The 26,697-nt window shown below is 49.1% G+C and overlaps 1 protein-coding gene across 1 annotated transcript in view; it reads right to left on the minus strand.

Annotated features, from left to right (window-relative positions):
* Positions 1-760: 760 nt before the first annotated feature.
* The window catches only part of LOC144754112 (uncharacterized), a 37,337-nt gene continuing 11,400 nt past the window's right edge, over positions 761-26,697 (minus strand). The window contains exons 2-3 of the mRNA XM_078641679.1: positions 22,079-22,170; positions 761-1,427 (exon numbers count right to left, since the gene is read on the minus strand). Coding sequence (XP_078497805.1) covers positions 1,015-1,427; positions 22,079-22,169 — 504 coding nt within the window. The 5' untranslated portion in view covers position 22,170 and the 3' untranslated portion in view covers positions 761-1,014. The remainder of the gene's footprint in view (positions 1,428-22,078; positions 22,171-26,697) is intronic.

The following is a 26,697-nucleotide window of genomic DNA, read 5'->3' on the forward strand; positions in this document are numbered from 1 at the left end:
CCATATTTTCTGTAGTAGGTCCAAACTGTTGTTGTCCTTGCATGAGGGTGAATGGTCTGTCCTGTCCTGCTAATGATATGCTGAGCATGTTTCTCTTGTGAGTTACAAAAGTTTGTGAATTCTGATTTAAAACATAAATTGTATTGACATTTCATAACCAGTGTGTAGACCTGGCTCTTCAGGTGACTCGGACCTGCACTCCCCACCCCCAGCGCCTTGAGACCCTCGCGGGTGAGTAGCGCGCTTCACAATTCCCCTATTGATTGATTGATTTAGCGTGCTAATTTTAGACATTCCATATTTACATCATGAAGGCAGTATCTCATTGTAGTCATGTCAGTGACATGATAAGCAGCGTTTCAATCAAGGCTAGGATGCCTGAAACTCTGATGGCTCAAGTACTAACACAGTCTAATGGTGTCTATGCAGCCTGCTCCTGGGCCCTTTCCTGACTCATGGTTGGATTGTGAGCTCATCCAGGCACATGTGTACTATTGAATATTGACCACAACAGCCTTTTGGTGCAAGAAAATCAAGGGACAAATGAAGTGTGTATAGGGAAGTGTAGATATACTATAGCTAACTCCTCATCTAAGTACCCTGAAGATATATGTACTATGTAGGTACATAAATGTGTCACATTCACTTCAAATAAGGACACAAGTGTAGACTGTATGCTGTACTGGACTGAAATATGCAAGGTACGGGAATACAGGAACAATCAAACACATGAACATATGTATCATACAAACAATAAATCCAGAGTCAAGCATGGACACTTTATTTTCTTTTGTTTTCAAAATCTGATTTGTTTTTTGCAGTTGCATAGATTTTTTTGCCAGTGTCAGTGATGGATTCTACGCTACAACGCAATTTAAAGCGCAATTCACATTTTTCATCTCAGGTTCTCTGTTGCCTTTTGCAGTGGTTACAATGAATGTGGCTGAAGGCTGTCGAATACAACCTCATATAATCAGCACACGTCATATTCTTCTCCCAGCAACAGAGAGAGCCTTAGGCATCGGCCCCCACCAGGCAGAAAGAGGAAAAGACATCAATTGATTGTTTTGCTGCCTCTAAGTGTTGTATTGAGTTTGAGCGGGCAACTCTGGCCAAATACAGCCCATTGGAAGCCCTCAGAGACACCCTTTGACCTTTATACTCGAGCTCAAAGTCGCAGTCGGGAGACGTCTTGTTTTTGACTGCCCTGATGGCTTGATCCGCGGGTCCTGGGCGCAGACATAGATACGCGTCCTGGTAGTCGGTGATGTCCACCTTCCCCCCGTTCACGACGCACACCTGCAGCCAGGTGCTGCTGTTCCTCTCCAGCTGACCCACGAACCCCTCGGACGTCGAGCTCCAGTACTGGCCGATGTCCAGCTGCAAGGAGACCCCCCTCGGGGTGCACATGAACCCACGGGAGCCATCTGTAAGAGGAGAGATGGTTTATACTTCTCATACTTTTGTAAATAAATGTCATCTTACCTAATCGTGCATTTGTACAGATTATAGGTGATGCCGCTCATTGGTTAGTAAAATAACTCCGGCCTCACATCCAGGTGAATAGACCTAACACATGTGGCTAAGCTTTCTCTTGTATCTTACCAGACGTAGCCAAGTTGTATTTTAAGTGTTTCTTTATTAGGATAAAGTTGCAGGATGGCATTCAAGTACAATAAGTTGGTTTCCATGTACATCTGCCCTTCAGCCTGGTAATCCTCATACTACAGCCCCCCCAGGAGCAGCCTCCCTGCTGCTCAGCCCCTCTCCAACTGTCCCCACTCATCCGCACAGGAACCCAAGCATTCCACGCATCACAGGCACCGAAGCATTCCAAGCATCACAGGCACCCAGGCATTCCAAGCATCACAGGCACCCAGGCATTCCAAGCATCGCAGGCACCCAAGCATTCCAAGCATCGCAGGCACCCAAGCATTCCAAGCATCACAGGCACCCAAGCATTCCAAGCATCACAGGCACCCAGGCATTCCAAGCATCACAGGCACCCAGGCATTCCAAGCATCACAGGCACCCAAGCATTCCAAGCATCGCAGGAACCCAAGCATTCCACGCATCACAGGCACCCAAGCATTCCAAGCATCACAGGCACCCAAGCATTCCAAGCATCACAGGCACCCAGGCATTCCAAGCATCACAGGCACCCAGGCATTCCAAGCATCGCAGGCACCCAAGCATTCCAAGCATCGCAGGAACCCAAGCATTCCAAGCATCACAGGCACCCAAGCATTCCAAGCATCGCAGGCACCCAAGCATTCCAAGCATCGCAGGAACCCAAGCATTCCAAGCATCACAGGCACCCAGGCATTCCAAGCATCACAGGCACCCAGGCATTCCAAGCATCACAGGCACCCAGGCATTCCAAGCATCACAGGCACCCAAGCACTCCAAGCATCACAGGCACCCAAGCATTCCAAGCATCGCAGGAACCCAAGCATTCCAAGCATCACAGGCACCCAAGCATTCCAAGCATCGCAGGAACCCAAGCATTCCAAGCATCACAGGCACCCAAGCATTCCAAGCATCGCAGGAACCCAAGCATTCCAAGCATCACAGGCACCCAGGCATTCCAAGCATCACAGGCACCCAAGCACTCCAAGCATCACAGGCACCCAAGCATTCCAAGCATCGCAGGAACCCAAGCATTCCAAGCATCACAGGCACCCAAGCATTCCAAGCATCGCAGGAACCCAAGCATTCCAAGCATCACAGGCACCCAGGCATTCCAAGCATCACAGGCACCCAAGCATTCCAAGCATCACAGGCACCCAGGCATTCCAAGCATCACAGGCACCCAGGCATTCCAAGCATCACAGGCACCCAAGCATTCCAAGCATCGCAGGAACCCAAGCATTCCAAGCATCACAGGCAGCCAAGCATTCCAAGCATCACAGGAACCCAGGCATTCCAAGCATCACAGGCACCCAGGCATTCCAAGCATCACAGGCACCCAAGCATTCCAAGCATCACAGGCACCCAGGCATTCCACGCATCGCAGGCACCCAAGCATTCCAAGCATCGCAGGAACCCAAGCATTCCAAGCATCACAGGCACCCAGGCATTCCAAGCATCACAGGCACCCAAGCACTCCAAGCATCACAGGCACCCAAGCATTCCAAGCATCGCAGGAACCCAAGCATTCCAAGCATCACAGGCACCCAAGCATTCCAAGCATCGCAGGAACCCAAGCATTCCAAGCATCACAGGCACCCAGGCATTCCAAGCATCACAGGCACCCAAGCATTCCAAGCATCACAGGCACCCAAGCATTCCAAGCATCGCAGGAACCCAAGCATTCCAAGCATCACAGGCACCCAGGCATTCCAAGCATCACAGGCACCCAAGCACTCCAAGCATCACAGGCACCCAAGCATTCCAAGCATCGCAGGAACCCAAGCATTCCAAGCATCGCAGGCACCCAAGCATTCCAAGCATCGCAGGAACCCAAGCATTCCAAGCATCACAGGCACCCAGGCATTCCAAGCATCACAGGCACCCAAGCATTCCAAGCATCACAGGCACCCAGGCATTCCAAGCATCACAGGCACCCAGGCATTCCAAGCATCACAGGCACCCAAGCATTCCAAGCATCGCAGGAACCCAAGCATTCCAAGCATCACAGGCACCCAAGCATTCCAAGCATCACAGGCACCCAAGCACTCCAAGCATCACAGGCACCCAAGCATTCCAAGCATCGCAGGAACCCAAGCATTCCAAGCATCACAGGCACCCAAGCATTCCAAGCATCGCAGGAACCCAAGCATTCCAAGCATCACAGGCACCCAGGCATTCCAAGCATCACAGGCACCCAAGCATTCCAAGCATCACAGGCACCCAAGCATTCCAAGCATCGCAGGAACCCAAGCATTCCAAGCATCACAGGCACCCAGGCATTCCAAGCATCACAGGCACCCAAGCACTCCAAGCATCACAGGCACCCAAGCATTCCAAGCATCGCAGGAACCCAAGCATTCCAAGCATCACAGGCACCCAAGCATTCCAAGCATCGCAGGAACCCAAGCATTCCAAGCATCACAGGCACCCAGGCATTCCAAGCATCACAGGCACCCAAGCATTCCAAGCATCACAGGCACCCAGGCATTCCAAGCATCACAGGCACCCAGGCATTCCAAGCATCACAGGCACCCAAGCATTCCAAGCATCGCAGGAACCCAAGCATTCCAAGCATCACAGACACCCAAGCATTCCAAGCATCACAGGCACCCAAGCACTCCAAGCATCACAGGCACCCAAGCATTCCAAGCATCGCAGGAACCCAAGCATTCCAAGCATCACAGGCACCCAAGCATTCCAAGCATCGCAGGAACCCAAGCATTCCAAGCATCACAGGCACCCAGGCATTCCAAGCATCACAGGCACCCAAGCATTCCAAGCATCACAGGCACCCAAGCATTCCAAGCATCGCAGGAACCCAAGCATTCCAAGCATCACAGGCACCCAGGCATTCCAAGCATCACAGGCACCCAAGCACTCCAAGCATCACAGGCACCCAAGCATTCCAAGCATCACAGGAACCCAGGCATTCCAAGCATCACAGGCACCCAGGCATTCCAAGCATCACAGGCACCCAAGCATTCCAAGCATCACAGGCACCCAGGCATTCCACGCATCGCAGGCACCCAAGCATTCCAAGCATCGCAGGAACCCAAGCATTCCAAGCATCACAGGCACCCAGGCATTCCAAGCATCACAGGCACCCAAGCACTCCAAGCATCACAGGCACCCAAGCATTCCAAGCATCGCAGGAACCCAAGCATTCCAAGCATCACAGGCACCCAAGCATTCCAAGCATCGCAGGAACCCAAGCATTCCAAGCATCACAGGCACCCAGGCATTCCAAGCATCACAGGCACCCAAGCATTCCAAGCATCACAGGCACCCAAGCATTCCAAGCATCGCAGGAACCCAAGCATTCCAAGCATCACAGGCACCCAGGCATTCCAAGCATCACAGGCACCCAAGCACTCCAAGCATCACAGGCACCCAAGCATTCCAAGCATCGCAGGAACCCAAGCATTCCAAGCATCACAGGCACCCAAGCATTCCAAGCATCGCAGGAACCCAAGCATTCCAAGCATCACAGGCACCCAGGCATTCCAAGCATCACAGGCACCCAAGCATTCCAAGCATCACAGGCACCCAGGCATTCCAAGCATCACAGGCACCCAGGCATTCCAAGCATCACAGGCACCCAAGCATTCCAAGCATCGCAGGAACCCAAGCATTCCAAGCATCACAGGCACCCAAGCATTCCAAGCATCACAGGCACCCAAGCACTCCAAGCATCACAGGCACCCAAGCATTCCAAGCATCGCAGGAACCCAAGCATTCCAAGCATCACAGGCACCCAAGCATTCCAAGCATCGCAGGAACCCAAGCATTCCAAGCATCACAGGCACCCAGGCATTCCAAGCATCACAGGCACCCAAGCATTCCAAGCATCACAGGCACCCAAGCATTCCAAGCATCGCAGGAACCCAAGCATTCCAAGCATCACAGGCACCCAGGCATTCCAAGCATCACAGGCACCCAAGCACTCCAAGCATCGCAGGCACCCAAGCATTCCAAGCATCGCAGGAACCCAAGCATTCCAAGCATCACAGGCACCCAAGCATTCCAAGCATCACAGGCACCCAGGCATTCCAAGCATCACAGGCACCCAAGCATTCCAAGCATCACAGGCACCCAGGCATTCCAAGCATCACAGGCACCCAGGCATTCCAAGCATCACAGGCACCCAAGCATTCCAAGCATCACAGGCACCCAAGCATTCCAAGCATCACAGGCTCCCAAGCATTCCAAGCATCACAGGCACCCAAGCATTCCAAGCATCACAGGCACCCAAGCATTCCAAGCATCACAGGCACCCAAGCATTCCAAGCATCACAGGCACCCAAGCATTCCAAGCATCACAGGCACCCAGGCATTCCAAGCATCACAGGCACCCAAGCATTCCAAGCATCACAGGCACCCAAGCATTCCAAGCGTCACAGGCACCCAGGCATTCCAGGCATCACAGGCACCCAAGCATTCCAAGCATCACAGGCACCCAGGCATTCCAAGCATCACAGGCACCCAAGCATTCCAAGCATCACAGGCACCCAACCATTCCAAGCATCACAGGCACCCAAGCATTCCATGCATCACAGGCACCCAGGCATTTCAAGCATCACAGGAACCCAGGCATTCCAAGCATCACAGGCACCCAGGCATTCCAAGCATCACAGGCACCCAAGCATTCCAAGCATCACAGGCACCCAGGCATTCCACGCATCACAGGCACCCAAGCATTCCAAGCATCGCAGGAACCCAAGCATTCCAAGCATCACAGGCACCCAGGCATTCCAAGCATCACAGGCACCCAAGCACTCCAAGCATCACAGGCACCCAAGCATTCCAAGCATCGCAGGAACCCAAGCATTCCAAGCATCACAGGCACCCAAGCATTCCAAGCATCGCAGGAACCCAAGCATTCCAAGCATCACAGGCACCCAGGCATTCCAAGCATCACAGGCACCCAAGCATTCCAAGCATCACAGGCACCCAAGCATTCCAAGCATCGCAGGAACCCAAGCATTCCAAGCATCACAGGCACCCAGGCATTCCAAGCATCACAGGCACCCAAGCACTCCAAGCATCACAGGCACCCAAGCATTCCAAGCATCGCAGGAACCCAAGCATTCCAAGCATCACAGGCACCCAAGCATTCCAAGCATCGCAGGAACCCAAGCATTCCAAGCATCACAGGCACCCAGGCATTCCAAGCATCACAGGCACCCAAGCATTCCAAGCATCACAGGCACCCAGGCATTCCAAGCATCACAGGCACCCAGGCATTCCAAGCATCACAGGCACCCAAGCATTCCAAGCATCTCAGGAACCCAAGCATTCCAAGCATCACAGGCACCCAAGCATTCCAAGCATCACAGGCACCCAAGCACTCCAAGCATCACAGGCACCCAAGCATTCCAAGCATCGCAGGAACCCAAGCATTCCAAGCATCACAGGCACCCAAGCATTCCAAGCATTCCAAGCATCGCAGGAACCCAAGCATTCCAAGCATCACAGGCACCCAGGCATTCCAAGCATCACAGGCACCCAAGCATTCCAAGCATCACAGGCACCCAAGCATTCCAAGCATCGCAGGAACCCAAGCATTCCAAGCATCACAGGCACCCAGGCATTCCAAGCATCACAGGCACCCAAGCACTCCAAGCATCACAGGCACCCAAGCATTCCAAGCATCGCAGGAACCCAAGCATTCCAAGCATCACAGGCACCCAAGCATTCCAAGCATCACAGGCACCCAGGCATTCCAAGCATCACAGGCACCCAAGCATTCCAAGCATCACAGGCACCCAGGCATTCCAAGCATCACAGGCACCCAGGCATTCCAAGCATCACAGGCACCCAAGCATTCCAAGCATCACAGGCACCCAAGCATTCCAAGCATCACAGGCTCCCAAGCATTCCAAGCATCACAGGCACCCAAGCATTCCAAGCATCACAGGCACCCAAGCATTCCAAGCATCACAGGCACCCAAGCATTCCAAGCATCACAGGCACCCAAGCATTCCAAGCATCACAGGCACCCAGGCATTCCAAGCATCACAGGCACCCAAGCATTCCAAGCATCACAGGCACCCAACCATTCCAAGCATCACAGGCACCCAGGCATTCCAGGCATCACAGGCACCCAAGCATTCCAAGCATCACAGGCACCCAGGCATTCCAAGCATCACAGGCACCCAAGCATTCCAAGCATCACAGGCACCCAGGCATTCCACGCATCACAGGCACCCAAGCATTCCATGCATCACAGGAACCCAGGCATTCCAAGCATCACAGGCACCCAGGCATTCCAAGCATCACAGGCACCCAGGCATTCCAAGCATCACAGGCACCCAACCATTCCAAGCATCACAGGCACCCAAGCATTCCAAGCATCACAGGAACCCAGGCATTCCAAGCATCACAGGCACCCAACCATTCCAAGCATCACAGGCACCCAAGCATTCCAAGCATCACAGGAACCCAGGCATTCCAAGCATCACAGGCACCCAACCATTCCAAGCATCACAGGCACCCAAGCATTCCAAGCATCACAGGCACCCAGGCATTCCAGGCATCACAGGCACCCAAGCATTCCAAGCATCACAGGCACCCAGGCATTCCAAGCATCACAGGCACCCAAGCATTCCAAGCATCACAGGCACCCAGGCATTCCACGCATCACAGGCACCCAAGCATTCCACGCATCACAGGAACCCAGGCATTCCAAGCATCACAGGCACCCAGGCATTCCAAGCATCACAGGCACCCAGGCATTCCACGCATCACAGGCACCCAAGCATTCCACTCATCACAGGCACCCAGGCATTCCACGCATCACAGGCTCCCAGGCATTCCAAGCATCACAGGCACCCAAGCATTCCAAGCATCACAGGCACCCAGGCATTCCACGCATCACAGGCACCCAAGCATTCCACTCATCACAGGCACCCAGGCATTCCACGCATCACAGGCTCCCAGGCATTCCAAGCATCACAGGCACCCAAGCATTCCAAGCATCACAGGCACCCAGGCATTCCAAGCATCACAGGCACCCAGGCATTCCACGCATCACAGGCACCCAGGCATTCCACGCATCACAGGCACACCAACATTCCACGCTCAACACTCACACTGGCTGATCAGCAGGGAGGTAGGTAAACTGGGATACATATACTTAAATAAACAGGATATAACACTTTCAACTTTGAAAAGGGATGCATGAACAATTACAATTAAAATCAGTGCACCCATTCAAGTGTCAAAAGCAGAACGGCCAATCAGATTTCTCGGAATGTAGTCTTTAACTGTTGTGTAGGCCCACAGCAGACATCTGACAATTTAGAGGAATAGGAGAAAGGTGGGCGGAAGGAGGATGACAGGAAAATCTATCAATCAATCAATCAATCAATCAATAAGTCAGTTCTTGTAAAGTGTGCTGATCACCCCGATGGGTATCCAGGCGCTGCGTGAGGTGGAGCTACTTCAACAGCCAGGTCTTGAGTGCACTCCTGAATTTGGCGAGAAAGGTAGAGGTTCGGAGGTGGAAGGGGAGGTAGTTCCAGGTTTTGGCTGTGAGGTGGGAGAAGGAGCATCCCCCGGCTTGGGTACAATGGATGCGGGGGACAGTGGGAGGGCCAGGGAGGCAGACCGCAGGTGTCTGGTGGGTTGGTGAAAGATGAGGCGGTTGTCCAGGTATTCTGGTCCCATGTTGTGTAGGGCTGTGAAGGCGTATGTGAGCAGCTTGAAGTGGCATCTCCTCTTGACAGGGAGCCAGTGCAGGCTACGGAGGTGGGGGTGATGTGGGGTCAGCTGGACAGGTCCAGGATCATTCTTGCTGCTGCATTCTGGATTGTTTGAAGGAGCTTGAGTAGGAGTGTGGTGGTACCTGCATAGAGGGCGTGCCGATAATCAAGTTGACTGGTGATGAGGTCTTAAGTGAAGGTTCTTCTGGTGTCGGTTGGGATCCATCTGAAGACTTTGTTATTTTATGTTATGTTAAAGAAATTTATAAAGCGCAGCTAACACCTTAAGGTTTCTTGGCGCTTGTGCTGAGGAAGCAGTGAAAGAAACGTGAGGGGAAGAACTAATTGTAGGCCTCAATAAAGAGGAAAGTCTTGAGGAGGGATCTGAACTTGGTGTATGGGGAGGGCAACCTCAGAGAAAGGGGAAGGGTGTTCCAAAAAGAGGGAGCCAAGAGAGAAAACCTGAGGCCGCCATGTTTCTTCTTCTTGAATCTCGGAACTGATAGCAGGGCCATCTGGGATGACCGGAGGTTACGAAGAGGAACATACGGGTGGAGAAGAGAAGAAATGAAGAAGGGGCCGTGACCTGCTAGGGCTTTAGAGATGATGCAGCCTAGCTTGAACTTACAGCGAGCAGAGACCGGAAGCCAATGGAGACTTTTTAAGAGAGGGCGAACATGTTGATCTCTAGGTTGGCGGTAAATCAGGCGGGCGGCCTGATTTTGGATCAACTGGAGTCTCTTGATTTGATAGTCAGGAATGCCTACATACAGTGCGTTTACGTAGTCGAGTCTGGAGATGACCAACGCAAGCAGAGCCAAGGTAAGAGCCTCGGTGGTAAGTAGGCGAGAGATTTTACGGATTTTCCTGAGCTGAAAGTGGCTAGAGGACACTACTGCGCTGATCTGGGGCATCATAGAAAGATCGCTACTAATGATGACTCCCAGGCTTTTGGCTGAATTGACTGGGCAAGGGGGACTGCCCAGACTGGCCGGCCAGAAAGAAGGTTGCCAAGGGTTGGAGGGTCCCCCGACAAGAACCAGCTCGGTCTTGTCGGGGTTGAGCTTCAGATGGTTTGAGCTCATCCAATTACTAATAAAACAAAGCGTGGTTTGAAAAGTGGAGATTGATTCATCCGAGGAATCAATAGTGAAGACCAGTTGAATGTCATCCGCGTAATTGAACGCGGTGACACTCAACCCACGGAGGGAGCGGATTAGGGGAGCCAAATATAAATTAAAAAGAAGAGGGGACAAAGAGGAACCCTGCGGGACACCGCAGGTCAGCCCGACCTGAGTGGCAGAGAACTGGGACAGTCTGACTGCTTGCTGGCGGTTGGTCAGAAAAGACTGAACCCAGTCCAGGGCGGTACCCTGGATGCCGGCCCCCTTGACACGGTCGACCAAGATGGCATGGTCGACCGTGTCAAAGGCGGCCGACAAATCCAGGAGAACCAGGGCCTGACAGATGTTAGCGTCGGCCCCTCTGCGCAATTCCTCCATCACAGAGAGGATGACCGCCTCTGTGGAATGCGCAGGTCTGAACCCGGCCTGCTGGGGGTCCAAAAAGCACGATTCCTCAACAAAAGAGCTGAAAGTTTGGGTTACATGTGACTCCAGGACTTTACGGAGAAAAGGAAGGAGGGATATGGGGCGAAAGTTGCTCATGATGGCGGGATCTGCCGAGGGTTTCTTCAAAATGGCAACCACCTCGGCCTGCTTAAAGGAGCAAGGAACCTCCCCCGCGGCAAGAGAGTTGTTCAGAAGGGCCAGGGGGGGTTCAGGGCAAGCGGTGAAAGCTTCCCGAAGGGCCGAGGGGGGGCAACAGTCGCTGGGTGAACCAGAAGAGACTTTGTGCAAAAGGGCAAGAAAATTATCTTTCGAAATGGGGGGGATCTGAGTTAAGATATGGGTATTGGAATAGTGGCAAAAGGCAGCAGACAGAGGAGGGGCTAGCGGTGCTTGGACAGGAATACTGTCTTTAATCTTGATAATTTTCTCCACGAAAAATTGGTTCAAGGAGTCACATAGAGACTGAGAGGGGAGAGGTGCAATAGTGACTCTCGCTGGATTGGACAGCTCCTCAACGATTGAAAATATATCTTTGGATTTGTTGGATGAATCCAAGATTCTGCTGGAAAAATAGAGAGATTTAGCCAAGGCTATGGCTGACTTATACTCTCTAAGCAAAGAGGAGAATATCTGTTTGGACTCAGGGGAGTAGCCCCGACAACAACGCCGTTCTGCCTGTCGGAGCCCAAGTTTTTGGGCTTTAAGGTCCTCCGTGAACCACCTTTGGGCGTCATGACAGCGCCTTGCTCTAACTGGTTTCAAAGGTGCCACGGAGTTAGCGGCAGAAGTGAGCCAGTGGGTCAGACCCTGTGTTTGAGAGTCAATAGAAACAAAAGATCCTGCGCTGGGCGGAGCGGATGTGCTAAGAAGGGAAGTGAATGTGTTCAAGTCAGCTCTGTTCCAATTGCGAGCTAAGAAATTGGTTTCTCGCACATTGGTTACAGGAAGGGGCATAGCTAGAGTGAAGGTGATTAAAAAATGATCTGACCAAAGGCAGGGGAGAATAAGGGGCGTGGAAATGTTCAGGCCGGAAGTCCAAACCTGGTCCAGAATGTGACCCTTCACGTGAGTAGGTGAATGTATGTGCTGGGTGCAGTTTAAACCTAACATAAGATCCGAAAAGGCCAAGGAGCATGGGGTTTCATAGGCATCCGAAGGCCAGTAATTAAAGTCTCCCAGGACTAGAACATTAGTATTGTTGATGGTGAGCTGGGAGATAAGGTCACCAAACCTCGCCGAGAAACTGGGCATAGATTGGGGGGGGCGGTAAACCAGGGCACATATGAGGGATGACCCTGGCTGCTCCAGTCTGACCACCAGGCAGTCAGTCATGGGAATACTAGTAGTGGCCACTGGGGAGAAGCGGATTGGATGCCTAATGATGGCTGCGACACCACCACCAGCTTTACCCGAGGGACGATTTGCTTGCAGAATATAGTAGCCCGGGGGGATAGCCGCCAGAATATCGGGGGATGAGTCATCCGTGAGCCAAGTCTCAGTCAGAAACAGGATGTCCGGCTGTTCCGACCCCAGAAGGTGGAAGATATCTAACTGGTGGCTAACCAAGGACCGGGTGTTAAGGTACATTACTGACAAGGCAGACTTTTGGGCCCTTGCCAGCGAAAGTGTACAGGGCCTGGGCCCCGGGACTGATGGCCTGGCAATGACCAGAGGGGGAGTAATCTCTGGAAACGTTTGTCTGGCCGTAAGCAAGCCCAGTGAGGCAAGCCTGGGGGAGGACTCGGGGGGAGGGAGTGCGTGGTCATGGCACTCAATAAGGGAAGAACGGGAATATTTAAGGAGGGAGGCAGAGTGACGTGCCCCGTGCCACGTCCGGCCGCGGACGGGCGCAGACGGGCTTAACTCAGGCGCAACTCCGGCGCACCTGCGTCGCGCCCGCTGCGCTCGGCCGCTGCGCTGACACATAGTGGGCGTTTAAATAGAGGAGGGACTAGGGGGGTGTGCCCAGATCCTGATCGGCACTCAACCCGACCCAAAATGGCGCCCGCGGCTGCCGAGAGCCCGCCCCAGCGATCAGCCCTCAGCCGGCCGCCGTGCCCCTGAAAAGAAAAGCAGGTAAGAGCCTGTCAACTTTGAAATAAAGTTAGTTACAGCGTTATAGTTGTGGCGATTTTTAAAACTGGGATTCCAGGGGAGCCCCCACAGCTCGCAATCAGCAGGGGGGAGTTAAAAACTCAGCCAAACAAAACACTGCTCCTCAGCTACTGCGCGCTAGCCCACTGCCACCGGGCAGCGTCGCAATCACTGGGAGGAAAAAGAACTCACTCCTAAATAGAGGAGGGACTAGGGGGGTGTGCCCAGATCCTGATCGGCACTCAACCCGACCCAAAATGGCGCCCGCGGCTGCCGAGAGCCCGCCCCAGCGATCAGCCCTCAGCCGGCCGCCGTGCCCCTGAAAAGAAAAGCAGGTAAGAGCCTGTCAACTTTGAAATAAAGTTAGTTACAGCGTTATAGTTGTGGCGATTTTTAAAACTGGGATTCCAGGGGAGCCCCCACAGCTCGCAATCAGCAGGGGGGGAGTTAAAAACTCAGCCAAACAAAACACTGCTCCTCAGCTACTGCGCGCTAGCCCACTGCCACCGGGCAGCGTCGCAATCACTGGGAGGAAAAAGAACTCACTCCTAAATAGAGGAGGGACTAGGGGGGTGTGCCCAGATCCTGATCGGCACTCAACCCGACCCAAAATGGCGCCCGCGGCTGCCGAGAGCCCGCCCCAGCGATCAGCCCTCAGCCGGCCGCCGTGCCCCTGAAAAGAAAAGCAGGTAAGAGCCTGTCAACTTTGAAATAAAGTTAGTTACAGCGTTATAGTTGTGGCGATTTTTAAAACTGGGATTCCAGGGGAGCCCCCACAGCTCGCAATCAGCAGGGGGGGAGTTAAAAACTCAGCCAAACAAAACACTGCTCCTCAGCTACTGCGCGCTAGCCCACTGCCACCGGGCAGCGTCGCAATCTGTCTGAGGGTGCTGAAGCAGGTGGAAGCAACCGAGTTGACCTGTCGTCTCATGGAGAATTCGTTGTCGAGGATGATTCTGAGGTTGCGGGTGTGGAAGGTGGGGTAGGGTGCTGCAGGCCACCATCCCTTAGTGAGGGGTGTTCCGAAGAGTAGAACTTTGGTTTTGTCAGTGTTGCGTTGGAGGCAGTTGGCTCTCATCCAGTTGGCGGTGTCGGTCATGGCGTTCTGGAAGTTCGCCATGGTGGTGTCCGTGTCTTTAGTGAGGGAGAGTATAAGCTGGGTGATAAAGCGCAAGAGATGATGTTGAAAACGTGGCTGTGAACGATGGGTGCCAGCAGAGTCATGTAGATGTTGAACAGTGTGGGGCTAAGTCAGGAGCCCTGGGGTAGGCCGCAGATGATGCTCTTGGGATCAGAGGTGTACGGCGGGAGACAAATTCTCTAAGTGTGTCCGGTGAGAAAAGAGGATAGCTTCTTGAAGGTGTTGCTTAGATGCCAATGTGGTAAAGTCTTTGGATGAGGAGGTGGTGGGAGACTGTGTCAAAGGCAGGTGACAGGTCGAGGAGGATCAGGGCTGCAGACTCACCGCAGTCAAGGATGGCTCTGACGTAGTCCATGGCAGCTATAAGGGCGGTTTCTGTGCTGTGGTTTGAGCGGGTAGCCGGATTGGCAGGGGTCAAGCAAGTGGTTGGATTCCAGGTAGACTGTAAACTGGCGGTTGACTGCTTTCTCCAGTACCTTGGCTGGGAAGGGGAGGATTGATATGGGGCAGTAGTTCTTGAGGTCAGACTGGCCCGCTGTGGGTTTCTTCAGAAGTGCTTTACCTTCGGTGTGCTTCCAGGTTTCCGGGAAGGCAGCGAAGCTGAACGTCGAGTTGATGATTCCATTGAGGGAGGGTCTGATTTCTGTCCGATGGTGAAGACCGGTTGGGACAGGGGTAGTTTGGAACTCCGCCTAATAGCACCTTGACTTTGGATATAGTCAATCATGCTAGTTAGTGCCCAGAACCTTGTTCTCACCTGCTACTCAGTCTGATAAGAGCCAGTTGTGATAGTTATTGGTTGGCTCTATATCCACTAATGCGACATTAGAGGAGAGCTGTTTTCCCTTCAGTGTGTTTACGGGAAGCAGGAGGTGAACTCTTGCTGAAGGCATCAAGTCAGCGACCTTTAGTGAGCCCTAAAGTACCTCTTGTGATATTCAGGTACTCCTTAGACATGTTTGAGTAACAGTGCAAAGAGATCATTGTTGTGCTTATGAACTGTGATTGTCTTTGTGTTAGTGTGTATATGTTCTTCAGGATTCCAAAAAACAGTTAGCCTACTTCAGTATGCAAGGTAAGAATGAATGAAGTGCATAATAATACCAGCATAATAACTACTGGAGAATGGACAGCACCCTTAGCGACGTAAGTGCTGGATGGTCTACTACTACTGAGCCATGTCTGAGACATTATTATTTAGATTTCCTGGGCCTTCCAGGCCTCAGCTTATTATCACCAGTGTGCAGTTCAGAATATGGGGTGTTTGGACAAAATATCAGATACAATAAAAATGAAAACAAATATTATGATGCAAAAATATTGTGCCCTACATTATCGTTGTCAAGGTCTCAATAAATTATTCTCTTGCTCACCCCTTGGTAGTTGTTACGAGCATGCAGGCTCAACTTAGGAGACAGGTGTTTAAAGCATTTAAAAAGACTAATACATTAAATGTGTAAGATCCAACACATAATAAAAATCCAAAACCAATTTATAAAAATAGGAAATATGTGTAAGTTTAAAATGGCACCCAAACAAACAAAATCCAATGTGGGGAAACAGAGAGATACATGTTTAGTGTTTAAATGTTTTCTAGTGCCTAAAAACAAATTGCAACAGCTTGAGACATCTGATCGCGCTTGACTGGGACAAATGCAAAGTTGAGGTCCACCGCTATGGAGCACAGGTCAGCTACACTGAGTAGGAGGTCTCTGTCAAGTTTTTACTTTTGCACTTAATCATTTCTGGAGCTTTTCTCTTGTCAATGAGCGAGGCACCTCTTTGGGCCTGGTTTCAAGTGTACCACGGCGGCTTGCTTCAGCTCGAGGCCTCTGTAGAAATTCTGGAAGTCTTGTAGATGTCAAGAGCTCCGGGTCTTTCAGCCGGACGTACCTGAAATTCAGGCTGGATAGCAGTTCGACAACGGCGGCTTGACTCTCAACAATGGGTCAGTCAACTCATTGAGTTTTTTATAAAAGTTGCTCAAACTTCTAGATCTTCTTCCATAAAATCTTTCTTCAGTTCAAAAGGGTCCACAACACCAACTCAAGGTTCCTGAAGCTCTGAGTTTCTCCTTGGGATATTGGGACTACGTTTCCCACAATCCACCTGGCCAACACCTTTAAAATCCACTAGATGCTGTCCATCTGGGTTCTTCTTGGTGGTGGTGATACAGAAGGACCTCTTTTCACCTGTTGCTTTCTGGGAGTTCACGCCTTACGCTTTTAGAGTCAGGCAAAGTCCTTCTTCTGCTAGAGCCCAAAGTGTGCAGCAGGTGCAGTCCTTGTGAATGCAGTCCTCCTGGTGCAGGCCAGGGGTTCAGCAGGGCATCCCTTTTTCTTCATGTTTCTTTCAGGCAGGGATCTCAGTTGCCTTGCAGCTCCCCCATATTTATCCAGTGTCCCTGGGCATCAAGCAGGGGAGCACCCCTGACTAATGGCATCCAGAGTGCCACATTAGGTATGACTACTTCCTCCAAAAGGTTTAGCAGGGCAGCCCTTCTTCAGATAAGGATCTCAGTTGCTGTGCAGCTCCCCCATATTTATCCAGTGTTTCTAAGAGCCAAGCAGGGGGACACCCTTGACCAATGACATGCAGGGTGCCACCCTCAGGTATGACCACTTCCTCCAAAGTGTGCCATTTTATTGTCCCAGAAAACAATATTCTTGCAAAATCCAAAATGGAGAAACTCTCTCCTGAAGGGTTAGAGCTGGCTTAGCCAACCCACTGGTCTGGTGTGGCTACGTTTGTTTAACACTTTCCTTCCAGCCCCTCTGCTAATCCAATTATTGGGGCTCCTGTCTCGCTGGGGGTGCAGGTAGTGGGGGTGAGCTTGTGCTATCTTAAACTGCCCTTCATCCTTTGAAGGGCAGTTTGGCTTCTCTACCCCATTCTGCCTTTAGCTCTGCAACTGCAGATCTCCTCTCACAGGATGTCCTTTGTCCCTAGTCAGGCTGCTTGACACCTCATTAAGACAGCTTGGCTCAGCCTGGTAAAGCTGGCCAATTAGGAGAGGGCTGCTGGAAGGCTGGATTTTGGCTCACAGAAAAGAAAGTTACATAACTTATTTTGTGTAATAGTTACAAATCTAACAGTGGCAAGTTGTTAGATTTATCGTAACTGTCCTTTTGATACTTTGAAATAGATTTGTAGCTAACTCCAGGATATATTTATACTTTAATAAAGTATTCCCATGTTAGCCTGTCAAGCTAATTCACTACAATAGGGAAAACTGAATTTAGCAGATTTTCTGTCATCGGGGCATATAAAATATCTTTTATAATGTCCATGCTCATAGTTACAAGGCACCCTCCACTAGGGCACCTATGGGAAACCTTCCGGGGAGACTCAAATATAAAAATAAGGTCGTTTGAGTCACAGGAAGTACTTTTATAATTTCAAAGTTACATTTGCATATAATGTTATTTTTAAAGCAGCCTTCGAGGCAGCAATGGCTTTTAAAATGACAGTAGGTACCTTAACAGTACACACTTAAGTGCTTTAAATCTACTGGGCCTCTAAACCTACATGCCCTATTATATACTAGAGACTTACAAATAGTCTGTCAGTACCAATTGTAATTACACCTAATTACCATATACCATTTAACCAGAGCACTGGCCCTGGGTCTGGTTAGCAAAGCCAAGGGCACCATCAGAGTCAGTTACCACCAGTGTCAGTCAAACATTGGGGGTGATCAGGGGAAAAAGGATGACTTTCTCACACAGATCCCTCAAATGAAAGGTGATGGGTAACTAATCTACACTCTGGGAGCCCTTATCAGCTGAGTGGAAAAACATGCAGAGTTCACCTGCTTTGACACGTCAGTCCCAGGTCTGTGTACCACTGTGAACTCGATCCCCTGCAGTGAAATTGTCCACCTCAACAGTTTAGGATTTTCTCCCTCTTCTGCATGAGACATCTGAGAGGTCTGTGTTCAGTTTGAACACGGAAGTGAGTGCCAAACAGGTTTGGCCTCAGCTTCATCAGGGACCAGACCACAGCATAGGCTTCCATATCTGTTTTCTCTAGGGAGACGTTGCCTGCTGATGAATTACAAAAAACACAGTTGATGGACTGAATGTAGAACAATGTCATACATTCACCCCAGTACAAGGATCTGGGCCTAAATCCATCGTTTTTTTCACTCCACACCAACCTGGTTTAGACACTGGCTATATGCAAATCAGCTCTGACCCTTTGCCTCATGGGAAAAGTCCAGTCCGAACTGCCAAGCCCTGTCTTTCCCAGACCGGAATCAAGCATCCAAGGACCGGTTTCTGGCTATCAGCCTTCATTCAGTCTGGATAGCTTGACTCCAGTGGTGTGGAGAGCCTGGGACTCACGTCTGAGCATGCCCAGCCCACTCTGGGTGAAAATTACAAAAAACACAGTTGATGGACAGAATGTAGAACAATGTCATACATTCACCCCAGTACAAGGATCTGGGCCTAAATCCATCGTTTTTTTCACTCCACACCACCCTGGGTTAGACACTGGCTATATGCAAATCAGCTCTGACCCTTTGCCTCATGGGAAAAGTCCAGTCCGAACTGCCAAGCCCTGTCTTTCCCAGACCGGAATCAAGCATCCAAGGACCGGTTTCTGGCTATCAGCCTTCATTCAGCCTGGATAGCTTGACTCCAGTGGTGTGGAGAGCCTGGGACTCACGTCTGAGCATACCCAGCCCACTCGGGGTGAAAATTACAAAAAACACAGTTGATGGACAGAATGTAGAACAATGTCATACATTCACCCCAGTACAAGGATCTGGGCCTAAATCCATCGTTTTTTTCACTCCACACCACCCTGGGTTAGACACTGGCTATATGCAAATCAGCTCTGACCCTTTGCCTCATGGGAAAAGTCCAGTCCGAACTGCCAAGCCCTGTCTTTCCCAGACCGGAATCAAGCATCCAAGGACCGGTTTCTGGCTATCAGCCTTCATTCAGCCTGGATAGCTTGACTCCAGTGGTGTGGAGAGCCTGGGACTCACGTCTGAGCATACCCAGCCCACTCGGGGTGAAAATTACAAAAAACACAGTTGATGGACAGAATGTAGAACAATGTCATACATTCACCCCAGTACAAGGATCTGGGCCTAAATCCATCGTTTTTTTCACTCCACACCACCCTGGGTTAGACACTGGCTATATGCAAATCAGCTCTGACCCTTTGCCTCATGGGAAAAGTCCAGTCCGAACTGCCAAGCCCTGTCTTTCCCAGACCGGAATCAAGCATCCAAGGACCGGTTTCTGGCTATCAGCCTTCATTCAGCCTGGATAGCTTGACTCCAGTGGTGTGGAGAGCCTGGGACTCACGTCTGAGCATACCCAGCCCACTCGGGGTGAAAATTACAAAAAACACAGTTGATGGACAGAATGTAGAACAATGTCATACATTCACCCCAGTACAAGGATCTGGGCCTAAATCCATCGTTTTTTTCACTCCACACCACCCTGGGTTAGACACTGGCTATATGCAAATCAGCTCTGACCCTCTGCCTCATGGGAAAAGTCCAGTCCGAACTGCCAAGCCCTGTCTTTCCCAGACCGGAATCAAGCATCCAAGGACCGGTTTCTGGCTATCAGCCTTCATTCAGCCTGGATAGCTTGACTCCAGTGGTGTGGAGAGCCTGGGACTCACGTCTGAGCATACCCAGCCCACTCGGGGTGAAAATTACAAAAAACACAGTTGATGGACAGAATGTAGAACAATGTCATACATTCACCCCAGTACAAGGATCTGGGCCTAAATCCATTGTTTTTTTCACTCCACACCACCCTGGGTTAGACACTGGCTATATGGAAATCAGCTCTGACCCTTTGCCTCATGGGAAAAGTCCAGTCCGAACTGCCAAGCCCTGTCTTTCCCAGACCGGAATCAAGCATCCAAGGACCGGTTTCTGGCTATCAGCCTTCATTCAGCCTGGATAGCTTGACTCCAGTGGCTGACATAGGCCCATTTCATTTACTTGTGCCAACACTGCACCAAACTTGTTCTTAAGCATCTGCCTAAACTATAAATTCCTTTCTGTTGTCGAGGGGGGCAGTAACACTGGGGCTAAACATAGAGCGTCAAAGGCCTTCTGACACTCTGGGGTCCAATTGACTTTCTTGGGCTGCTTTTTATAGGTGAGTTCTGTCAGGGGGCACTATTGTCCCATAGTTCTGAACAAACCGTCTATAATACACAGTCAACAGGTGAGATTGGAAATAATATATTAGAGGCCTGAGTGCAGGAAAGCGGATGAAGAGACAGAGTGCAGAGATGGTGTGCATTTTTAAGGGATTATTGAGGATGCTTCCGGAGGTGTGTGGATGCACAGGAGTTTTTATTGTTCTCTGTGGTCATGGTGTGGTTGTTTTTTGGGGTTTGAAGTGGAAAGAGGGACTTCAGGGGGAAGACATTAGGTTTTGGAGGGAGGGGTTCAGGTGTGGTCCCCCAGGCGGAAGACTGATCACTCTGGTAGAGTAAAATGTGCCAATTTACAGAGCTACACATATGAGAAGATTTGCCCTCTGTGTGGGTGGGAGTAGTTTTTTTGAGGGGGGAGCAGACAAAGGGAGGTTTTTCAGCTTGATAACTTGGCATCGCAAGTTCTGGGAGTAATGAGAAAGGCGTTGTTTGCAATGTGGTTAACTTGGTACTCACTTATTTTGTATTGGTTTGGTGACAGCAGCGGAAGTCCGGGGTTGGTCTGCTGCCGAGAGTCAGCGTTTGGGGAGGTGAAGGTCAGACTGTTATAAGAGGTCTGTACATTTGGGATGGACACTGCAGAATGGTGGCTTTAAGAGTAATGTTTTTGTTTGTTGCAGGATGCATTGCAGGACCTGTCATGATTTAGGGCATTCCTTCATAAAATGGACAGTCCATCATTTCCGAATGATAGAAATTTGGGAAGCAACTGGGGTTTGATAACCTGACGGTGCAAAAAAAAAGGTTCGGTAAAGGTGTAATGTATTGGCACAAAGCCCTATGAAAGTTAGAACTGATGAGGAGAGCACCTGCTTGCCTACATTTGCTAGTTTTACATTTAGGAGAGAATAGTCTCATGAACAGGAAAGGTTTGGCCCTATTGAAATGTACAAAAGAGGACCTTATGGGAATAAAAAGGTTGTTTGGACTGAGCTTTTGCCCCATAGGGAGTGGAGAGGCACCAAGAAACCAGGGGCTATTGACAAAGCACTGAGGAAGTTTAATAGGGAAATGACCAGGGTTTGCAGAGTTAAAGGGGTTTTCCTGCTGGAGCATCCTGGCATTAGGTATGAGATTCTTCACTTTTTTAGGGATGATGGTGTGCATCTGACTGTTTTTGGTATGGAACTCTATCTGCTTCAGTCGCATGGTGCTAGGAAAGAGTTGTTGCACTTCCCTTGCTAAGGTTTGGGGAGAGCAGAAAAACGCGGAGTTTGTTCAGGTGTCATTTGGGTTTTTACAACTTTTCAAATTATTTTAAGAAAATTGGTGAGTTTGAGATCCATTTGAGAGAGAAGGGAGTTGGAAGGCAAGAGGAAGGCAACAGTTTGAGCATGCGCAGTGATGGTCGAATGCATGAAGTTGGGAATGAAGACGTGATATGGGTTATTTGGGAGGGGGAGTGGATGGGTAGGTTGTCTTAAAGACAAGTGTGGACAGGGTCCAATGCTAGTTCGTACGGCATAATGCCAAGGGTTGTTTCAGTGAAATCCGCTCATCTGTCGCATTAAAGCAGACTTTTTCACATTTGACAATGTTCATGTGGTCTTTGGCAATGCTCTGGATATCGATGGACTCAGCTCTATAGTACAAGCTGTTACTCATTTATCACCTGTATTTATTTGTAAAATGAGTAATTCTGAGATGAGTGAGGCCTGCCTGGACCGCCTTTATTTTCTTATCCCATACATTGCTCACCGCCTCCCAGAGTAGAAGAAACATGCAAGGTGGCTTCCTACCTGATGCCCCGCAAGGCCCGCATGTGGCGTTCTGTCCACGAGCCGCAAGAACCATGGCGACAAACACTGCCAGGGAATACATCAGCGCCATCCTGTAAAAGAAGTAAAGAGTTACTTTCTGAGATAAGAACTCTGACTCCCAAGGGTGCAGCTATCCATGGTGAGGAGGCAAAAGCTTCCAGAGGGGAGGGGTCTGTTCTCTCCTCCACAGGATGCAGTCATTCTAACACACCACCCACTCTGACTTTGTTCACAACATCTGCCCAGGGCTTGAATCTAAGTTTACTCTTTGGAGGAGAGGGTGGGAGGGCTTGAAAGATAAGTTACTGTCCCAAGCTCCAGACAGGCAGTGACGAGAAGTCTCCTATGGCCATATATTGTAGCATGGATGACTACTGCTGTATCCAATCACAAAGCAAGTTAGCATCAACGAAAAAGTATCCCAAGGAAGTGCTCTGCCCTAAGGTACATGATTTCTGGAGCATGCAGTGTTCTTGGCTTCAGTTGATCCTAGCTGGAAAGGAGATTCAGGAGTTGGGGTCGGCTGCCAGGCCATGCAGCAGAGGGCTGGGACATGCCCTAGTGACAGAGCGAGATTCAGTGACGTCGGACGTGTCTCCCTCTGATCTTCAGGTCCTAGGCCAGGCAGTCAGGATCAGATATGAATGAAGTGGAGCTTAACTGTCTCTCTATCCGGAGGTCTGTGTTCTTTCTGTATCTCTGCATTCTACAGAGTATGCTGCCCTTTTCTGAAAAACACATTTGTAGAATACATTCCTGACATATTTGAGGTGCAGTACATAGCTTCTGTTTATTATCCCCAAAAGCTGGAGAAATTGGTCCAGGTACTAGTTCTTTTCTGTCTGCACCACTAAATATATGAACTGACTCCCCCAGGAGAGCAAGAGGTAAGATGTCTACTGCAAATTTGAAAAAGTACTTATTTAGGCAACTCTTTTAATCTTCAGATTTTTTAAATTTTGTTGTTGACCTTTCATGGATGTTTGTCTGTAATGTGTGTGTTGTGCCAGCGTGAGATAACACTCAGGGTCATTGTTTGTGCTCAATAAATAATTTCCATATTCATCTTCTAACCTTATGACTCTCATTGTAGCCTGCAATTCCTGTCTAAAATCCTGCTTCTGATTACCTTATTCCAGTCAAGTTGTGATGTTTCTGTATTAACAAAATGGCATTGCTGCTCAGATGCAGTAAGTTACCACAGTTGTGTCGCGATGTTGCATGCCGGAGCCAGCAGCCAAGATGAAAGGCAAGTCACAAAGGATCATTGCTGACAGATGATGGTGCATTATTTCAGCTGCTGTTTAAAGAAGGAAAATGCTAACTGATTTTTCATTCTAATGATCTCCTTTTCTAAAATAAACAGTGATCAGCAGAAAGAAAATATTTATGTTAACAAGTTTATTTTTAAAACGGTCTGGGTCATAACAGGAAAGATGGACTCTCTGCAGTTTGAGCTACAACATTTTTTATTCTGATGTAACATTTAACTGATTCTATTATATTTGTATTTCAAATTACTAACTGATTTCTGGTGTATTTAATTTTGCCCAACAGACTTTCCTTTCACTTTTTATGTCTGCAACCATACAATCTCATACATCATGTGCCCCCCCCTGTATCCATAGGCTCAGAGGCAACAGGGGCCCCTAACTTAGTTTCCTCCACACCCGCATTTTCATGGCTTGAGCACTGCCACGAGACCATTACCAGTGAGGAAACTCGAATATGTTTTGCACTGCTGCAGCGACACCGCCAAGCATATTGTGGCTTCAGACCACCATGCCACCGGTTGCAGTGGTCCTATGGCGGTCTGACCACCTTAGTCGTAATCCGGCAGTACCTGACTGCCACTGCACCTCCACCGCATGTTTGGAGGTCCAATGGACCAAAAAGCACATAATTAGGCCCTTAGAATGAATAGTAGGGGGTACTCTATTCCATATAACTTTATGGAATGTAGCATAGGCTTGGCGATTGCCCTATCTTTATGCACCTGGGCATAGAAACAGTAGAACTTGCTGGCTCATTCATATCTCAGCAACACAGTACTTTCTAATATATGTTCACAAATTAAGAAATCATGACTTTCGTTCATGATCACTGCAACTTAAAATACATAAATGTATTAATGATAACAGCACAATGTTAGAAAGATTTATTGTAGTATACCGGAAGTGATGACACATAACCCTATGAATACAATAAGATTGTAAATACAAGAAATTGTTACGTCCTGATGAAGGTGGAAACTACACCGAAACGCTGCGTCGACTGTTTTTAACTAATTGCAATTGTCTCATTAAATGGAGACAAGATCTTTTATCTTTTTAGATTGTAACCACTAGGGAGGCCCCAGGTTCATGATATATGAAGAACAATAAATCTTTCTTTTAACCAATTTTTTTCTTAGATGTGATTTCATAATGCATTGTGATACCTAGAATTTTATTTGAATATTTTTTTGTTGCTAATTGCCATTTTGCCTACTTTAATACCTTATCTGTTGATATTTGCAAAGAAATATACTTTGCAACCAAGAGGTTGTTTGATGATGTAATATCGTGTGCCAGTGCCTCAACCTAAATTTGTTAATTGCCAAGTACACTGTGGCTAAGGAAGACCATCTTTACATGGCATTTATGGATCTATCATCCGCCTTCGATTGCATGGCCCACGATAAACTATGGGCAATAATGGAAGGTATGGGTGGGGAGAAGTCCATAATCAATTACATTCGAGAGATGTACACTTCGGCTTCAGCGTGTGTCCATTACGGTAGACAGAGCGAATGTACAAGACACTTTGGAATCACCAGTGGGGTGAGACAGGGGTGTGTACTTGCCCACTTCCTAGTCTCACTATAGCTTAATGGTGTGAAAGCCACGCTGGTGGGTCTACCTCAGATGTCCCTTTTATTAACTCATCTTCAGTCCTGTTACTCCTATATGCAGATGATGCGGTGCTAGTGGCACGAACTGGCAACACACTGCAGACCCTCATAGAAACATATACTAAATTCATGAAGAACCTAGACCTCAGGGTAAATTAATCTACGGCTTATGTGCTTGTGGTAGGAGCGAGACTTGAAAAACACCCAAGACTAACTATAGAAGGAAGAAAATTGGAGGTGGTGGATACTTTCTCCCATTTGGGAGTACTAATTGACTAAAGAAATACATGGCAAAACATGGTGGAGAACAGAGAGCTTCTAATGGAAGGACGTAGAGGGGCTCCGTTTAGATTCATAAAAACGATTGGATCCAAAGATACAATTAAAAATATTTATGAGGCAAAATGGATATCGGTCACTACATATGGGGCAGTCGTGTGGGGATGACGAATACATCTGACTCACATCGAATGGCGGACAGCTTTCGGAAAAGATTGGTAGGCGTCCCCTAATCGTGCTCCAGCTAGAATTGTCCCTTTGACCTGGATGGCCCTTACAATTTGGATCAGATCCGCTCTGCTCCGACTCTCTTATGGCATCCAGATTGGAGAAGAGGATCCTTAAAGCTAACTCAAGAAATTCTGCTGGACTGCCTAAACCAACAGAGATAGGTGGGGCTCTAATTATATGAAATCTTGGGTCATACAATATCATTTTGCACCAGGAACCAATAAAATTGGCACTACATATCTATGCTTTGTTGTGAACGCACAACACAGATCTGTATTGCTGAGGTTTGGTTTGAAGTTCACTCCCCTCCTGTGAGGCTTCCCTTCCAGTTCTTACTCTGGAGATGCTCCTTCACTTTGCCCATGTGATGCAGGGTCCTCTCAAGGGGATCCTCATCTCTGGTACTTCTGTAGTCGTATAATGAGGAAAGGAAAAGATACCTCCTCCCGGTCATCCCTAGTTTTTATTTTAGTCAATGTCGCCGCGCTCTCTATTTCTTGCAGTCGTTGCCTGGTCCTTTTCACATGCTGTTGCCTGGCTTGTTTTGATGGTGTGCCTTAAAAAGGAGAAAACAACTTCTGTATATGAAATACAATGAAAGTAATATATGTATTCTTTATACTTATTCTCTCTCTTTTGAGCTGTGCTGTGCCAAATCATAGAGGTTTAATTGGAAATTGTGAAAGAACTGTACACATATTTGTACTCTTAAAGTTTGTATATTACGATTCTATGTGTATTGTTTGTCGAATACTTTATATGCTGATTTGTTCTACTGGCGAAGTAAAGTGATGAGGAAGATGATTGGTTGACTATCAGCCACAAACATATTGCTCCTAAAATATTGCAGCAGGAGAACTGACAACACAAATATTGTAAAGGTAAGTGTGTTTTTAAGGAAGAGAGATAATAGATTGCAATGTGCTTACATACAACTTAATAATGCATATGACACTGCTGTATTGCGCGTTATTGATCGTTACTGAGCTAAGCCCCGCCTGCTGCTCGCCAGGAGGAGTTTCGCGGCCCCGTCAGACACACTCAAAACCTTCCCTGCTCTTGAAAGGGTTCAGTGTGCAGAGCGAGTCTGACACTGTTGCTGGGTGTTGAAAATGCCATTTACATTGGTTTTGCCATGTCCAAGCGTTATTTTTTTTCAATATATTTGTAATAGATTTTACAACTTACTATTTTT

This window comes from Lissotriton helveticus, chromosome 5_1 (genome assembly GCF_964261635.1).
Source record: "Lissotriton helveticus chromosome 5_1, aLisHel1.1, whole genome shotgun sequence".
NCBI classification, from domain to species: Eukaryota; Metazoa; Chordata; class Amphibia; order Caudata; family Salamandridae; genus Lissotriton; species Lissotriton helveticus.